At 42.3% G+C, this 18,858-nt stretch overlaps 1 protein-coding gene across 4 annotated transcripts in view; it reads left to right on the forward strand.

The window, feature by feature from the left end:
- The window catches only part of kiaa0586 (KIAA0586 ortholog), a 674,053-nt gene that overhangs the window by 348,484 nt on the left and 306,711 nt on the right, over positions 1-18,858 (forward strand). For all 4 annotated transcript variants that reach the window (XM_086003275.1, XM_086003276.1, XM_086003277.1 and 1 more), the window contains exons 15-17: positions 12,390-12,662; positions 15,004-15,196; positions 16,543-16,746. In XM_086003275.1, coding sequence (XP_085859401.1) covers positions 12,390-12,662; positions 15,004-15,196; positions 16,543-16,746 — 670 coding nt within the window. The remainder of the gene's footprint in view (positions 1-12,389; positions 12,663-15,003; positions 15,197-16,542; positions 16,747-18,858) is intronic.

Consider the following 18,858-nt stretch of genomic DNA (forward strand, 5'->3'; position numbering starts at 1 on the left):
CCTCCCCCTCCCCCTCCCCCCTCTCCTCCCTCCCCCTCCCCTCTCCCCCCCCTCTCCCCCTCCTCCCCTCTCCCCCCCCTCTCCCCTCCCCCCCTCTCCCCTCTCCCCTCTCCCCCCTCCCCTCTCCCCCCCCTCTCCCCTCCCCTCTCCCCCCTCTCCCCTCCCCTCCTCCCCTCTCCCCTCCCCTCTCCCCCCCCTCCCCTCCTCCCCTCCTCCCCCCCCTCCCCTCCTCCCCTCCTCCCTCCCCTCTTCCCCTCTCCTCCCCTCCCCTCCTCCTCCTCTCCCCCCCTCCCCCCCTCTTCCTCCTCCCCCCTCTCCCTCCCCCCCCTCCCCCCTCTTCCTCCCCCCCCCTCCCCCCCTTCCTCCCCCCCCCCTCTCCCCCTCCCCCTCCCCCTCTCCCCCCCCCTCCCCCTCCCGTTGAGCTGAGCGGCGGCCGGCGCCGAGAGCGGTCTCTCGCGGGCGGCGCATGCGCGGTCAGTGCGGCCGGCGCGAGGCGGCCCGCGGGGGAGCAGGCAAGGGGCGGCCTGGCGGCCGTTAGCAAGCGGGAAACTTCGGGCGGCCCGCCCGCGCTCCGTGAAACCTGAGAGGGGGAAGTAGAGAGAGAGAGAGAGAGGGAAGAGGAGAAGGAGAGAGAAGGAGAGGGAGAGCGGGAAGATGAGAAGGAGACGAGAGAGAGATGTTTTTTGATTTTTAAAAACGCCGGTTTGGGGACGGCGGCAGTTAGGGGATCACTTCAGTTCCTCCTGTTGCTAAAGACAATTTAAAACACAAATAAATTGTTATTTAATTCCCTAACACATCATTAAAATATTTACCTTAGTTCCCTAACACACAGAAAGTGTGGGGGGGAAAATCGTGGAAAATCAAGATGGCGGCCACTCACCTCGGTTCAGAAGGATAAGGCCCGCCCACACACGCACCGATTGGTCGACCGGTCAGGTCACCGAAGCGTAGGATTGGTCAATCGTCGAGTCACTCGACACTCAACTGTCGGACGGCACGCGCCAGGAACCCGCCGTCCGATTGGTCGACCTCGACGTCACACGGTCGCTAATGAGATGCTAATGAGTGGAACGCTGAACGTTTTTGGGATACCGCGGGCGGGATTTTTGTCCGGCCGAAACGTAAATACGCCTATGACCGGTCCCGGAATCGCAAGCTTTCTTTTGAGTTGACGCGCGCGTCGGTACGCTCTGTAACTTTCAAACGTATAGAGAACGGACAGACAGAAGAGCCGCTTTATATATATAGATAAATATTAAAAGGGTAGTCAAATGAAGGGTGGGGCCAATTAGGGACCAAAAAGGAGATGATCTTATGGAGGGAGAGGACATGGCTGAGGTATGAAATGAGTACTTTGCATCTGTGTTCACTAGCGAAGAGGATGCTGCCAATGTAGCAGTAAAGGAGGAGGCAGTAGCGATATTGGATATGATAAAAATAGATAGAGAGGAGGTACTTAAAAGGTTGGCAGTCTTCAAAGTAGAAAAGTCGCCCAGTTTGGATAGGATGCATCCTCGGTTACTGAGGGAAGTAAGGGTGGAAATTGTGGAGGCTCTGGTCACAATCTTCCAATCCTCCTTGGATAGCGAGGTGGGCCAGAGAACTGGTGGATTACAAATGTTACACCCCTGTTTAAAAAAGGGGAGAGGGATAAACCCGGCAACTGCAGGCCAGTCAGCCTAACGTCGGTGGTGGGAAAACTTTTAGAGACAATAATTCGGGACAAACTTAATTGTCATTTAGAAAAGTATGGGCTAATAAATGAAAGTCAGCACAGGTTTGTTAAAGGCAAATCATGTTTGACTAGCTTGAATGAGTTCTTTGATGAAGTAACGGAGAGGGTTGATGAGAGTAGTGCAGTTGATGTGCCTAAGGACTTACAAAAGGCGTATGACAGCGTACCACATAATAGACTTGTTAGCAAAATTAAAGCCCATGGGATTAAAGGGACAGTGGCAGCATGGATACAAAATTGGCTAAGGGACAGAAAACAGAGAGTAGTGGTGAATGGTTGTTTTTCAGACTGGAGGGAAGTATACAGTGGTGTTCCCCAGGGGTCGGTATTCAGACCACTGCTCTGTTTGATGTATATCAATGACCTGGACCTGGCTATACAGGGCATAGTTTCAAAGTTTGCAGATGATACGAAACTCGGAAATGTAGTAAATAATGATGCAGATAGTAACAGACTTCAGGAGGACATAGACAGACTGGTGAAACACAAGGGAGATGAAATTTAACGCAGAAAAGTGTGAAGTGATACAGTTTGGTAGGAAGAATGAGGAGAGGCAATATAAACTAAATGGTACCATTTTAAAGAGGAATAGAGAAACCTGGGGTGTATGTACATAAATCTTTGAAGGTGGCAGGACCAGTTGAGAAGACCGTTAAAATGCATACGGGATCCTTGGCTTTATTAATAGAGGAATAGAGTACAAAAGCAAGAAAGTTATGCTAAACCTTTATAAAACACTGGTTAGGCCTCAGCTGGAGTATTGTGTTCAATTCTGGGCACCACACTTTAGGAAGGATGTCAAGGCCTTGGAGAGAGTGCAGAAGAGATTCACTGTAATGGTACCAAGGATGAGGGACTTCAGTTATGTGGCAATACTGAAGAAGTTGGGGTTGTTCTCCTTCAAGTAGAGAAGGTTAAGAGGAAATTTGATAGAGTTGTTCAAAATCATGAAGGCTTTTGATAGAGTAAATAAGGAGAAACTGTTTTAACTGGCAGAAGGATCAGTAACCAGAGGACACAGATTTAAGGTGATTGGCAAAAGAACCAGAAGCGACATGAGGAAACTTTTTTACACAGTGTGTTGTTGTGACCTGGAATTCTCTGCTTGAAAGGGTGTTGGAAGCAGATGCAATAGTAACATTAGAAGAGAATTGGATAAATACTTATTTTTTCATCTTTTTCTTCACGGGATGAGGGCGTCGCTGGCAAGGCTGGCATTGATTGCCCATCCCTAATTGCCCTTGAGAAGGTGGTGGTATACAACTGAATGGTTTGCTAGGCCATTTCAGAGGGCAGTTAAGAGTCAACCACATTGTTGTGAGTCTGGAATCACACATAGGCCAGACCAGGTAAGGACAGCAGATTTCCTTCCCTAAAGGACATTAGTGAATCAAAATCACAAATGGCTGTACATGATTCCTCCTCATCATTCTCGACCTCTCTGCAGCCTTTAACACTGTTAACCACGCCATTCTCCTCCAACACCTATAACAACATAAGAAATAGGAGCAGGAGTAGGCCATACAGCCCCTCGAACCTGCTCTGCCATTCAATAAGATCATGGCTGATCATCGAACTCAACTCCACTTTTCCACCCGATCTCCATATCCCTTGAGCCCCCTCTCCTCCATTGTCCAACTTGGGACTGCCCTCGATTGGTTCCAGTCGTAGCCAGAGAATCTCCTGCAATGGCTCCTCTTCCTGCCCCTGCATCATTACCTCTGGAGTCTTCCGATAATCTATGCTTGTCCCCCTCCTCTTTCTCATCTACATGTTTCCTCTTAGCGACATCACCCAAAGATACGGTGTCAAGTTACACATATACACTGAGCTCTACCTCACCACCAACACGCTCGAACCACCACTTCCTCTGTGTTGTCAGCCTGCTTGTCTGACATCCACTCCTGGATAAGCCGCAATTTCTTCACCCACCCCCAACAAGCTTTGTCCCTGTACCAGCGATTCTATCCCCCTTCCTGGCACTCTCTGGCTGAAGCAGCCTCAGCATCCTATTTGATCCGGAGTTGAGATTCCGACCCCATATCCTCATCATCACAAAGACTGCCTATTTACACCTCTGTAATTTGCCTATCTCCACCTCCGTCTCAACCTATCTGCTGCTGAAACCCTTATCTATGCTTTTGTCAACTCCAAACTAGGCAATTGCAATGCTCTCCAGGCCGGCCTCCCATCCTTCACCTACCATAAACTGGAGCTCATCCGAAACTCTGCTGCTCATATCCTAACTCGCACCAAGTCTCCATGTAGAGATGATGAAAATTGAAATACCTTTTCAAATCGAAGTGCAGCTTATATGTGGCAGTGAAGCATCAACATTTTATTTTTTATATTTTATTAATTGACAGAGCTAAAAGAGCATTGTAATTCCATTACTCAGTGCTGCAATATGTTCAAGATCTGGCCAAAACAGTAGCTCCATTTTTCATTCCTGCCAAGGAGATTGTCAAGAGAGACAGTATTAATTGTCATTTAGAAAGGCATGGATTAATCAAGGACAGTCAGCATGGATTTGTTAAGGGAAGGCCGTGTCTGACTAACTCAATTTCATTTTTTGAGGAGGTAGCAAGGAGGGTTGTTGAGGATAGTGCGTTTGATGTAGTCTGCATGGATTTTAGCAAGGCTTTTGACAAGGTCCCACATGGCAGACTGGTCAGAAAAGTAAAAGCCATGGGAAAGTGGCAAGTTGGATCCAAAATTGGCTCAGTGACAGGAAGCAAAGGGTAATAGTCGACGGATGTTTTTGTGCCTGGAAGGCTGTTTCCAGTAGGGTTCCGCAGGGCTCAGTACTACGTCCCTTGCTTTTTGTGCTATATATCAATGATTTAGACTTTAATATAGGGGGCGTGATTAAGAAGTTTGCAGATGATACAAAAATTGGCCATGTGGTTGATAGTGAGGAAGAAAGCTGTAGACTGCAGGAAGATATCAATGGACTGGTCAGGTGGGTAGAAAAGTGGCAAATGGAATTCAAGTGTGAGGTAATGCATTTGGGGAGGGCTAACAAGGCAAGGAAATACACAATAAATGGTAAGATACTGAGAAGTGTAGAGCAACAGCGGGATCTTGATGTGCATGTCCACAGATCCCTGAAGTTAGCAGGACAGTTAGATAAGGTGGTTAAGAAGGCATATGGGATACTTTCCTTTATTAGCCGAGGCATAGAATATAAGAGCAGGGAGGTTATGCTTGAACTGTATAAAACATTAGTTAGGTTACAGCTAGAGCACTGCGTACAGTTCAGGTCATCATATTACAGGAAAGCTGTGAGTGCACTAGAGAGGGTACAGAGGAGATTTACGAGGATATTGCCAGGACTGGAGAATTTTAGCTATGGGGACAGATTGGATAGGCTGGGATTGTTTTCTTTGGAACAGAGGAGGCTGAAGGTAGACTTGATTGAGGTGTATAAAATTATATGGGGCCTAGATAGAGTGGATAGGAAGGACCTATTTCCCCTAGCAGAGAGGTCAGTAACCAAGGGGCATAGATTTAAAGTAATTGGCAGAGGATTAGAGGGGAGTTGAGAACTTTTTTCACCCAGAGGGTGGTGAGGGTCTGGAACTCCCTGCCTGAAAGGATGGTAGAGGCAGAAATGCTCATCACATTTAAAAAGGACTTGGATATGCACTTGAAGTGCTATAACCTACGAGGCTACGGACCAAGAGCTGGAAAGTGGGATTAGGCTGGATAGCTCTTTTTCAGCCAGCACAGACACCATAGGTCGAATGGCCTCCTTCTGTGCCATAAATTTCTGTGATTCTAAGATTATAGCTACTCACTTGTGTAGAAAGATGATGTCAAGTTACTTATATATAATCCGTTGAGGACTATTCAAGTGCTCCCCCTGTACTTGTAGTTATAGATAGATTTTTTGAAAACTCACTTGTAGAAATAATTTTATATTCCACTATTCATTATGACTATTCTGTATTTATGACTTTAGAGGTTTCAGAAACAGGTGCTGCTGGTTACCTGCAGCTATTAATCATTATGCAGAAAGGATCCTGCAGGTTATTGTTCCATTGTGCATTGGTTGATAGCCAGGCAAAGATTCCCGAGTAGTGTTTGATCAAGTAAATTGCATTATTAGGGCAGTAAAACAAAATAACACCTGCATTAAAAATAAATTGGAAATACTGACCTCCCCCAGCGTCCTAAATATTATAATGGAAATAATTATACATTTATCAGTGTGGCTCAGTCACACTTAGTTCCCTTATTTGATGCTTTTGAGCTATTGATTGGAAGCATAAGGTTCTCCTTCAATGACATCCTGAATGGGGAGTGCTGCTCTTGATCTATCCCCACTCCCCCACTCGTGATGTTACAGCAAAGGGGCGTTCTACAACATACCTGTTCCTCCCCTGGGCAATATGCCGAAAGCCACCAAGTACATTGCATGATCAGTTTGACTGTCTGAACGTGACTGCTAGTGACTTGGCATAAAAGCCATGATCTCAACCATAATGGAACAATGAGAATCCACAACCAATGGAGACCCAAGGGCCTGCTTTAGAACATTTTCACCTTTGCACTAATGTTTTTGAGCAGAACAGCCTTGAGGTGAAGGGTAAGAGGAGGAAGATTGTGACAAATTGCCATATGCTGCATTTTTAGACATAAGTCCCAAATACACACAGGTGTTTAATTCAAGTCACCCAAAGCCTCAATGGATACCACAAAGATCATGTCAGAGGGTTTCATTGGATTCCTCATGGCTGGATCCCCATGGACCATAGTTTCAAAGACAGACATAAGCAAGTTATCAACATTTAATCCTAAAATAGACAGAGCATACGAGGTTCCACTGAGACTCAGCAGGACCCTTCTATAATACACAGATCAAACAATTAAACTTCAAGCTCTCTCCACGCATGGGAAAAGAAACTTTCATCTCCCTAATTGAGAGTCCAAATTGATGGCTACCTTTGGTCGACAATTTTAACAACAAGGTTAGAATCACATGCATCAGGCCCATTGGGCATGTTTTGGTCACCAGAGAGCCATACAGCTCTGCGCAGTCACTAAACAGATCAGGCCACTGTCTGAAGTCATTTGCCCCACAGATTGAAGACCAGATGCCAAAATGCCACAACACAACAGGCAGCAGCAATCCATTCCCTGAACTTGGTAGCAAGATCTAAGGCTTTCAGTGTGCTGTTCTGCAGGTTGACATGGCTGCTTTTAGTATTGCTCCTGAGAACTACAATAGCAGTTATTACATCTAGCTTTTAACGGAGATGCTACTTTTTTGGAATAGCTGCTGGAATCTTTTAAGAAAAGTTAGCAGAACATGTGTGTTATGATGGGGGTGAAAAGAAGAATGACTTTTCAGAACTTGCCTACCTTAATTGGCAAGCTATGACAGAGCACAGCTAAGCTCAGCTGCAGCCTTTGTTGTGACACCATTCAGGGTTCCTAGGTATCGTAAACTAGAGTGTGTTCTCATTTTTATGAATATCCACACCCAGAGGCTTCCACCAGGGATTCTTTTGAGCATCCAGACCACATCAATGGCTGGCCAGGCATTCTCCTAACACTTGGTGCTTATGTGGCTCCTGATAGATATTCTTATTTCACAAACACAATTCGGATTCCATGGGGTTATCAGAACACCAGCAGCGTCACCCTATCGTGCACCGTCAGCTAAGATAGACAAACAGGGGCAACAAAAAGAATTCACCCCAATCAGAAAAGAACTGGTTTCTATTCAAAGTATTTTGTACCTCCCCAGAAAGAGAAGGGGGTCTCCACTGAATACCATCATAAACCAATTCCATAAATTGTGGAAATCCAAGAAGGAGGGGTCTCCCCTATGCCATCCTAAATCCGTTCCGAAAACTTTAACAATGCAAGATGGTCACACTGCCACAGATTAACTAGTGAGTGTACCCAGGGAACTGGTTTATTGCTAAAACCCTAAGAAAAAGGAATGCTTCTATATTAATATATACAGGATTGTCACTAGAAGTTTCTCCGGTTCCATTTATGTCTGTACCTGGAGAATTGGCTCGTCAGAGGCCTACCAGCAGATACTCAATGCAGTCTAGGGCTGAGATTCATAATTTAAAAGTTTTACCTACAACCCAGACAGAAGATAATACTCTACACAACGCAGCAGAAGGACTTTTATGACTTTAGCTGGTTTATAATACCAGGGAAACTAATATCCCTTTACTGCAAGAGTAGTAAATCCCAGTAAGGGATATTTGCAATTTTAGGTCTGATGACAGTAGCCATCTTTGTAGTTTCTAATATCTGTTTCCATGCAACCGCTTCACTTGAACTTGTTTGGCTAGTGGTCCAAACTCCAGAGCCTCATTTTCTCAGCCAATATGGATCAGCCAAGCCTTGGTCCTGGACCTCACCTGGTAGTCTCTGGAGGACCATATACTGCAAGGTAATTCTCTTCAGTCTTTCCAACATTTGATATTGGTAGCAGACACATCCCTGACCAGATGTGCACTAGCCTCAGGGCAAGTGCATAATTGTTTGGAACTCTAGGCTAGCTGTAAAATAATTCTAGACTTTGTTAAAGGGTAAGCCGGTATACGTGTGGTAAGACAGATATAAAGTTGTTGTTTTATAGTCCACCCTCAGGAGTAAAGGATCCATCTGGAGGTTCATTTTCAGGAATTGGGGCATTCAGAGATATAACTTATAATTCAGAGGCCACATCAGATTGAAGGCTGGATGGTCTCTCCTTTTCATGGATACAAAGATTTCTACATGTATTTTCTCAATTTCTACAATCCCATGGATAATTCAAAAGATGTGGCTAGATAGAGCAAAAGTCATACTAATAACCAATTATTTGCCCCACAAACTATGATTTTTTAAAATTTGTTCCTGGGATGGGGGCGCCGCTGGCAAGGTCAGCATTTATTGCCCATCTTTAGTTGCCCTTGAGAAGGTGGCGGTGAGCTGCCTTCTTGAACCACTGCAGTCCTTGTGGTGAAGGTACTCCCACAGTGCTGTTAGGGAGAGAGTTTCAGGATTTTGACCCAGCGACGATGAAGGAATGGCGATATATTTCCAAGTCAGGATGGTGTGTGACTTGGAGGGGAACTTGCAGGTGTTGGTGTTCCCATGCGCCTGCTGCCCTTGTCCTTCTAGGTGGTAGAGGTCGTGGGTTTGGGAGGTGCTGTCGAAGAAACCTTGGCGAGTTGCTGCAGTGCATCTTGTAGATGGCACACATTGTAGCCACAATGTGCCAGTGGTGGAGGGAGTGAATGTTTAAGGTGGTGGATGGGGTGCCAATCAAGTGGGCTGCTTTGTCCTGGATGGTGTCGAGCTTCTTGAGTGTTGTTGGAGCTGTACTCATCCAGGCAAGTGGAGAGTATTCCATCACACTCCTGACTTGTGCCTTGTAGATGGTGTAAAAGCTTTGGGGAGTCAGGAGGTAAGACACTCACCTCAGAATACCCAGCCTCTGACCTGCTCTTGTAGCCACAGTATTGATGTGGCTGGTCCAGTTAAGTTTCTGGTCAATGATGACCCCCCCAGGATGTTGATGGTGGGGGATTCGGCAATGGTAATGCCGTTGAATGTCATGGGGCAGTGGTTAGACTCTTGCTTGTTGGAGATAGTCATTGTCTGGCAATTGTGTGGCACGAATGTTACTTGCCACTTATCAGCCCAAGCCTGAATGTCATCCAGGTCTTGCTGCATGCGGACATGAACTGCTTCATTATTTGAGGAGTTGCAAATGGAACTGAACACTGTGCAATCATCAGCGAACATCCCTACTTCTGATCTTATGATGGGGGCAAGGTCATTGATGAAGCAGCTGAAGATGGTTGGGCCTAAGACACTGCCACTGAGGAACTCCTGCACTGATGTCCTGGGGCTGAGTTGATTGACCTCCAACAACCACAACCATCTTGCTTTGTGCTAGGTATGACTCCAGCCAGTGGAGAGTTTTCCCCGATTTCCATTGACTTCAATTTTACTAGGGTTCCTTGGTGTGAAGGGCAGTCACTCTCACCTGACCTCTGGAATTCAGCTCTTTTGTCCATGTTTGGACCAAGGCTGTAATGCGGTCTGGAGCTGGCTGGTCCTGGCGGAACCCAAACTGGCATCAATGAGCAGATTATTGGTGAGTTAGTGCTGCTTGATGGCACTGTCGCCGACACCGTCCATCACTTTGCTGATGATTGAGAGTAGACTGACGGGGCGGTAATTGGCCGGATTGGATTTGTCCTGATTCTTGAACATCATGGCAATGAGCAGTGTCAGAATGCCATTATCTCACTAGAGACAAATATAAATACATATTTATATATTTAAACAAAAGCAAAATACTGCAGATGATGGAAATATGTATATATTTAAAACCTTGTTCTCTTCTGGTTCATGTTACAGTTATTCATGACCCATTTGCCTTTGGATCATTTCAGGATCACCTGTTCATGTCCAGTTTTAATCAAGCTATTTGGAAATTGTGGTGTTAGGTTCTCGCTGGTTCCGAATTGGGACTTTAATTAGTTCTTCACAAGTTAATATACCTGCCATTTGATCCTCTTCAAACATGTTTCTTGCATGGAAAACTGGACTGTTGCTGACATTAGTTTCATCCTGCAGAGTTAGTAAACTGTAAACCCTTATTGTACATCTGCTGTAATTTGATTTGGCCTTGGACAGGGTGGTCTTTCGGATTCATTAGGAGTTTTTACCTAGTTTTCCCAGTTTTATTTAGGTGAACAAATTGCCCTTGTGTTATCTGCTTCCACACCTGTCAGAACTAAACATTGTTTCCATTATGTAAATACTCAGAGCCAAAAAATTATTTTTTGTCGCACGGAGCAATTTATTTAGTCTCCACAGTTATGCATTTCCTATGGTGCAAGGACTCAACAAACCGGTGACTAAGCAGCGGATAGGCCAATGGATGCTTTAGTGAATCCTATACCACTTTATGCCGGGAAGAAGCCCAGAGAACAAGTTAAGAGTCATTCTATCAATTCTGTTTTCTAGACATCTCTCTAAGGTTCAAATTGGTAACATATACAAAGCACCACATGTAACAGTCCTCACAAATTTATTAAACATTACTGTCTAGATTTAACTGCAGCACACAATAATCCTTTAGCAGATCGGTCCTCACAGCTGCTGTTATGGTTGCTATGCAGGAGCTTCCCCCGCCTACATTTGCACTGCTTTGGTATGCTGCTAAAATGTGTAAAAGATGCAGTATGAAGAAGCAATACAGCATAATCCCACCCATCTGTCCCTGCAGGGGTATAGTTTTGGTTGATTGATGTCAGATGGTTGGTTAGTTTCTGGATGGAATAAACTGGGCATTGTCATAGGTCCAGTGGCTTTATATACGGGAATAGGAGCTCGTATTCAGCACCACCTATTAAGCAAGTATAATTACTTTAAGACCGATCGATGGATGCAAATCTGATGTGGAAGGTTTTGAATTATTGAGTTATTGATGTTAATTAATTCTTCTGATGTGAGGGGAAACAAATCATCCGTCAGCTGTGTGTGTAAGAAGCAAAAAGGTTTACCATAGCAAAGATTAAGGGTTATAGAATTAGGGTGAGGATAGCAAACTCTAGTAAAAATGGTTTAAAATGGAGAAAACAGAGAGATGGGGTTCAGGGCAGCTCTTCAGAGTGGTTGGAAGTGGGTAGTGGTGTTCCACTTTTAGGGCCACTTCTGTTTGAATTATACATCAATGATTTGGATATACTGTAGCCTAGAGGGAGTAGTGTCAAAATTTTCAAATGATACCAAAATAGGAGGTCTAGTTAATTCTTTAGAAGACCAAAGGAAGTCAGCATGATAAAAGGGGGATTAGGATTAGGGTAACAGATGGAATTCAATAACAGTAAATATGAGGTGATGCATTTAGGTAAAAAAAATAACAGCAGTAATTATACCCTGAATGGAAATAGGCTTGGTGCTGTGCAAGAACAGAGGGATTTTAGGGGACCGTTTCACAGGACATTAAAGGCAACACCTCAAGTTGATACGACTGCATTAAAAAAAAACCTTATGGAATTCTCAGGTTTATCTCAAGAGATGTTGAATATAAAAGCCAAAAGGTACTGATGAGCCTATGTAAAACCTTAAGACCTCAGTTAGAGTACCGTATGCAGTATTCTGCTCCATGCTATAAGAAGGATAGTGAAGGTTTAGAAAGGATACAACAGATTCATTAGGAGGCTGTCTGGTATGAGAAAATACAAATAAGAAGAAAGACTTGAAAAATTAGATTAGAACTATTTGCTTGTGTAGAGGGAATGCACCGACACTGGTTGGGTCAAATGATCTGTTTCCATGTTATAACTTCTATGTATATATAGCTGCATAAACTTGAAGCCCTAGCATATGTGCAATAAAGTAGAAAAGTAGTCTAAAATAGTTATTCAAACATTATAGTTATCAAAATATTCAGGACACTAATTTAGTCTTAAATCGCTTTTTGAAAGTATGACTCTTATTCTTGTTTAAATTTCATGCTTGATAAAATATTGAAAAATGCACTTCAGAATATTTAAATACCTTGTACAGGATCATTGTTTTTGTTAGAAATAAGACTGAAATTATCAGTGGTTGTATTTGTGTTTTTGTCCTAACACTTTATCTCTTAACCATAATTACACAATTTCTCATTTAGGATGAAATTGCAAAGAAAAATTTTCTTCAGCAAATTACATCAAAGCAAAAAGAACAGGAGCTGACTTTAATGAGGAAAGGATGTGATGTCAAGGCTATCAAATTTAGCAAAGATGTGAAGGATAAAACACAAAATAAGCTAGAGTCAACAACGAAGAGGTCCTTGAGCACAGCAAGACCTCTGCAGAAGCAGCTCAAGGAGCCTTGTGGAAATAAAAATCTGAGAAGCAAGGCTGTTGTGCAGTCGTCGCAGCAGAAAGAGCAGAGGTCAAAGGTGAAGGTTATAACTATTATGAGAAGTTCTCGTTCAATTTTAACCTCTTATGTTAAGAAAATCTCATTCAAAGACCCAGTTTAATTTTTTTACTGGAACACAGCATGGGAATACAATGTAGTCCTGTCATATTAAGTATGAGTGCCTTGTCACAATTTGTTTTGCAATACTTTTAAGACATATACTTAAAAGAAGCACTGTATATATAAATTATGTAATAGTGAAAAATATAATTTTAACTGAATTATTTTGGAAAACTTTTGTTTTACATCTCCAATTATAGCTAACTGTTGCATGGTTCCATGAGTACCAACCTCACCTATTTAATGATTGAGCCTAGGCAGTTGATATTGGTAGACTATTGTATCATGGGGAGCATTACATCTGAGCCTAATGCTAATCTCACCCGAACTATTAAAGGATTTACACACTTAATCCAAACAAACACTTCAGTGCAGTATTGAGGGAGTGCTGCACTGTTAGGGGTGTTGTCCTTTGAATGAGATATTAAACTGGAGTTCTGTCATTTTCTCCTAGCAGTTCAGGTGGATAGTAAAGATCTCATAGCATTATTTAAAGAACAGCAGAGAGTTTTCAAGGTGTCATGGCCCAATCACCACCAGCAAAAATATATTATTTGATCTTTACTTCATTGGCGTGGTGGGATTTTGTTTTCCCAAAATGGTTACTGTATTTGCATAAAACACTACACTTCAAAGTAATTCACTCTAAATGAAGTGCTTTAAGAACGTTTGACAGACTCAATAAAGCACTATGTAAATGAAACTATTTCTAATGTTCACACATGTCCTTTCCAGCAAAGGTGAACCCTGGGTGTTTTTTGCCCTAGGCCTGAGGCACTGTGGTCGGCTGTAGAGCCCTACTGTCAGCTGAGATCAGCTAACTAAGCACTGGTTTCATACTGGGCATATCAGCTAAGCCTTCAGTGAAATTTTCCAGAACTTCAAATTTGTTAGATTTATATTATTGAATAAGATTTTAAATTGATCCATTCCAGAAACAAATCATAGATTTACACTTTCAGATGAGAATCGGTGAAATTCATCTCTACTACATGCATTTGCAGACTATGAAAGTATTCAGTTGAAAATTGGAGTTTTTATTACATATTTATCAGAACAGATAATGGGGAGGGGAATCTGGGGATTTAAAAAAAGGTTAGGAATTAGGCAGGGTATATATTTAACAGAGATATACTTAGGTGAAGCAAATTACACTGTACTTCCAATCTCTCACTTTATTACCAATGGGCCTTATATATATATATATTTATAATATAACTAGTTAATACAGTATTTCAAATTTATTTTGTTGCATACAGATTTTTCAAATCGTTTGAGCACTTAAAATTAATTAACATATTTACTCAAAACATCGGCAGTCGTAAAAGACTGAACAGTGTGATACAAAAGGATTAGGACTTTTCCTTAAGGGTGGCATTGCTGCAAGATGTGGGTTGCCAGTCACATTTTTCTGGGTCATGGTCAATGTTCCCTCTAATTTTTTTTCAGTGCACGGTCCCTCTAACAGGCTGCATAGTCCATTCAAATTTTCGTGCATTGCTCAGTTTCTTCCAAACAAAAGCCGGTGAGTGGCCTGCACGGGACTTCCAGACCACTGCGTGGCCGCACAGCTTAGCGGGAACCTGGGTCATGGTCAATTAATTATGCTCTCCCAGTGGGTATCCGCCATTGTGGGGAGGGAAATTACTTGATGCTTCAGGGAATCACTTGCAGCACATGAAATGGCCCCAGGACAAATGATAAAGGGGCAGATGTTTTTTTAAATGTGGCAGTACCAAATTTTGATTTGCCCTGAGAGGACCCTGAACCCAAAGAACTGGCAGTTGGGGAAGTTTTGGGAGGGAGTGGTGGTGAGATCTCTTAACTTTCAGCCAAAAAACGAATTGCTCCTGCCTCCAACAACCACTGTACCCCTACAGCCTCCTTCCTTCTGTATCTCCTCTATCAGTGGTGCAGTGGTAGAGACAGAAAGAAATTGGCCATAATCCCAATCCCTGCTCCCTTGCCATCATTTACCTGCAGCAGGACGGGCAGTGAGTGGGCAGCCAATATCATTGGCGGAGGAGGAAAATGTCGGGACAATTTTAGGGACGGAGATTCAACAGGAGGTCTCCACCCACACCACCTATCCTGCCCCACATCCACACCACCCCCACCCCCATACACCTCTGGAAGTAGCAATGGGGGTCTGACAAAATTACAGACTGGTTAACTTTTGTGCTTATGATGTGTGTGAATAACTCAGCCTTGAATTTGACGACATGTACATAAAGCTAGTTTTGTATTTTGTAATACAGATTTCTGCAGATCTGGATGGGATTATTTCGACTGACCCAGTGTTGCAAAGTGAAGATTACCTTGAAAGAGTATACGGAAAGGCAATTTATCAGAGACATCGCAGTACATATAAAAAAGGTCCATATCTGAGGGTGAACTCTCCTGCACCTAAATCCAAACCTCAGAGGCCTAAAATGATTGAGAATATTAAAGGTGAGTGATTTGTTTCAATGTAAATTGTGTTTCATGTTTTACCACTTACGTTGTTCCTCAGATTTGTTCTGCTTTTGTGGCTTTAAGAAATGTCTTGCAAGTCTGGTTCTGTTTAATCAGTCAGGCAAGACTTGCACATTTTAATCTGATTCTCCCTCCAATTTGAATCTGCATTTAATTAAATGAAGAGACCATAATGATGTTGATTTACCATTAAGCAGGTCATTACCAGATGTGTTTAATTACAGCAACAATGAATGGCTTCGTAATACATGAAGATGTCTGCAATAATTTATTCATTTTATTCCTAATCATGTATATATTTGTGTTTTGGGGGGAGAAAACTTACCAAGTTCACTTCAAAGGAAACTTGAGCAGATGCAAGCTATCCATATGTTGCTGAGCTTCATAAAATCTATTTGTAGTTCACTTTTCTTTGCATTTTTAATTTAAATAATACATACTTAGGTTGTGCTTTTTTGAGTTATATGATAGAAGTAGTCTCTGAATTTTTGTAAACTGAAACCTTTTTCCCATTGACAAGCTATAGTAAGAAGCATGGCGGAAAGGAAGAATACATAAACAGACAGTGATGCAAAGGCACCGTTTGAGTCACTTCTTGTCATTTTGTGGTTGAAAGAAATTGCAGGAAATATGCTCCCAGACTTCGACCAATAATAACAACAACAACTTGCATTTATATAGCGCCTTTAATGTAGCAAAATAATGCATTTAGAAACTCACCACTAGGAAGTCTTTGAGAGTAGTATGGGGTAATTTGCCTTTAAATCAACCATGCTTTATCACTTTGTGGAATAGCACATTAGTGCGCCTGTGCACTTCACGAGCAAATCACCAAAAACAGTCCATTTATCTTAACAACTGTTTCACAACTGCTGTAAGAATACTATATACTATTTTCATTGTAACTGTAGAGAACAAATTATTTTCTAACTTTTTATATGTATGTTTCTAAGTGAAATATGATTCTACAGCAACAAATAAAAAGAGCGGTGTAAGTGTTCTGTCCTCTAAGATGAGAGTTCAAACTTTCAGTCATAAAAGTAATTAGCAGGAAACAAAGATGGAACATTAAACGTGACATCAAACAGTGTGGGGTTGTATACTACTGTGCTTGGACTGCTAATATTTTGCCTAAGTTTGAAACTACATATTGGATCCTCTGGGATGCAGCACTCCAATTGTACAAAACATTTTCTTGGGAATTATAGACCCACTGGTTTTAATGATTGAGCGTCTATAACCCTCGTGGAAAAGGACTTCTCTATAACCTGTCATAAAATTATTTCTGATATCTCATAACATTTTTGTTCTTATTTTAATAGGTGTCAAGGTGAAATCTGCTAGAACACAAACCACTCCCTTTGCACTCAAGACAGCCATAACCAGCCCAATAAGGCAGCGGCCTCTCTCTGCGCCAAATTTACAGAACAACCAATACCTGTTTAGTCCATCGCATCAGATAACATCTGCAGCACTTATTTCAGGCCCAGTTGAAGGGCATCTTGTCCCAATGGCTATTGCCCTAGGTATGTTCAAAATTAAACTTAATTATCATGTGTGATATAGCTATTCCAAAATGTTAAAGTCTAGACTTGATGCTGAGTTGTGTATTCTTCCTGCAAAAGATTGTTTCTCCATTTTTGATGAAAACTTGCTCAGTTGATGAATATATTTATATACAAGATGGCGATAGAGTTGGGAAAGAGACTTTAGAAACTCACTCCTCTTACTAGCTAGAATCTCTAGATCGTTGCAGACAAATGTTGACAGACAGAATTTCCATTCCAAATGCTTACATTGGCAGTATTATGTGAAATGTTGACATAAGAGAATGACCAAAATTCATGACAATAGGAAGTTGGTCAGAAAGTGTGCACATACACAAGATTTTTAATAATTGGAGGGACTGCTGCCAACGACCCAAAGCTGCGCAGAAGTATACTGCACATTAATCTGGAAGCTGATATTGATGATGTTTCTGCTTTTTTTCCCACAGAGCCCGCTCCGTTTCTGGCTTTTTTTCCACAGAGCCTGCTCCCTTCCTGGCTTTTTTTCCTACATTCCCGCAGACCTGCTCTGTTCCCGGCTTTTTTCCTACAGTCCCGAAAACCCGCTCTATTCCTGGCTTTTTTCCCTCACAGACCAGAAAACCCGCTCCGTTCCGGCTTTTTTTCCTACAGTCCCGAAGACCCGCTCCATTCCGGCTATTTTTCCCCAGAGCCCAAGATTTGCGAAGCGAACAACCAAAAAAACACTTAGACTGCGCATGGGCAACTACTTCAACTTTGTTGGCAGCAGTCGCTGCCTTTAATAGTATACTAGTAGATGTCTCGTGACATTGCTAACAGTTAATCCTTAATGCGGTACTGTTGGCCACTCTATTCCATGCTGGTCCTATTAAATACTCTGCCACGGACTGTGCTTTATGTCTGAGCAGGCCACTGAAACCAGAGAATTGGGGCTGTTAATATTGTGCCACTACAAGCACCTGTGAATTTGAGGGAACTGTTTTTGGTTATGTTTGGCAGCATCTTGAAGCAGGTTTGAAATGGTCCTGCCACCCACACTGTCTAGCTGAGTATGACAATACTGCTTATCTTTCCTGGTAATATCAAAATAGCGGACTCCAAAAACCTGTCAGTAATATTTTACTCGCACTTAACCTTAAATGTCAGTGCGCTGTCTGCTTAGTGGGTTGCATGCTAGCAATGGTGTAACATAGAATGGATTATTCTATAATATAGAAACAATTTAGAAAAATACGTTCCAATGAAATAATTTGCTGTGTTATGTAGAGGCAACCAAACAGTCAAACAACAAGGTTACCATGTGCAAGTAACAACTAAAAATTGATTAATTTGAAAAATTACTTCAAAAAGGAGATTCCTAATTCATCTGAAGGCGTGAATTAATTAAGTAAAATGTGGAGGAACTGAGGAAAAACTAATAATAAAAGAAAGAAGAAGATAAAGTAAAAAATGCCAGCCTTCTTACCTTATTGAATCGAGAGTAGGAGAGGAATGTACAGGACTGATCAATAAATAAATTAAGAATTAGGAAATAAATGCATTAAACTTGGGTTTTGGGCTTTTGGTCAGGTTTAGTTTGGGAGCAGGATTACCTGAACTGATGCATATGGGTTTCAGTAATAATTAAAAGAGATACGACAGAAGGTAATATTTGGGTCAGGAGATGGGAAATTAATTATATACATTCAGATTTTAGGTCCGGAGCAGAATTAGCTGGACTGGACAAAAAATTAGATAAACTGGGGCTTCAAGAATTAATTAAAAGCAGTGCTGGAGAAGAGAAAAACTAGGTGGGGAATCAGCAAATTAAATAAACTTGGGTTTTTGCTGAAGTCGGTGAGTTCAGGCTTCTGTTGAACTGGATAATAAATTAATTAAATATAAATATGTACCTGGAGCAGCAACAGTCACATGTAGAGCCAATGCAGCCATTAAATAGAGTGGTGGCAAGAAACTGGGCTCAAGCAGGGAGACAAAAGTTATTTTTGATGGCCGAATGAAAAGCAGCAATCGATATTTATGAAGAAGAAGCAGCAAAAAAATAATTTTGCACTCCACGACATCAGACAGAGGGGTCTGAAACAGGGTCAGAGGCCCATGAGGACAGCG

This window comes from Somniosus microcephalus, chromosome 12, assembly GCF_052327205.1.
Source record: "Somniosus microcephalus isolate GS21.2 chromosome 12, FLI_Smic_1.0, whole genome shotgun sequence".
NCBI lineage: Eukaryota > Metazoa > Chordata > Chondrichthyes > Squaliformes > Somniosidae > Somniosus > Somniosus microcephalus.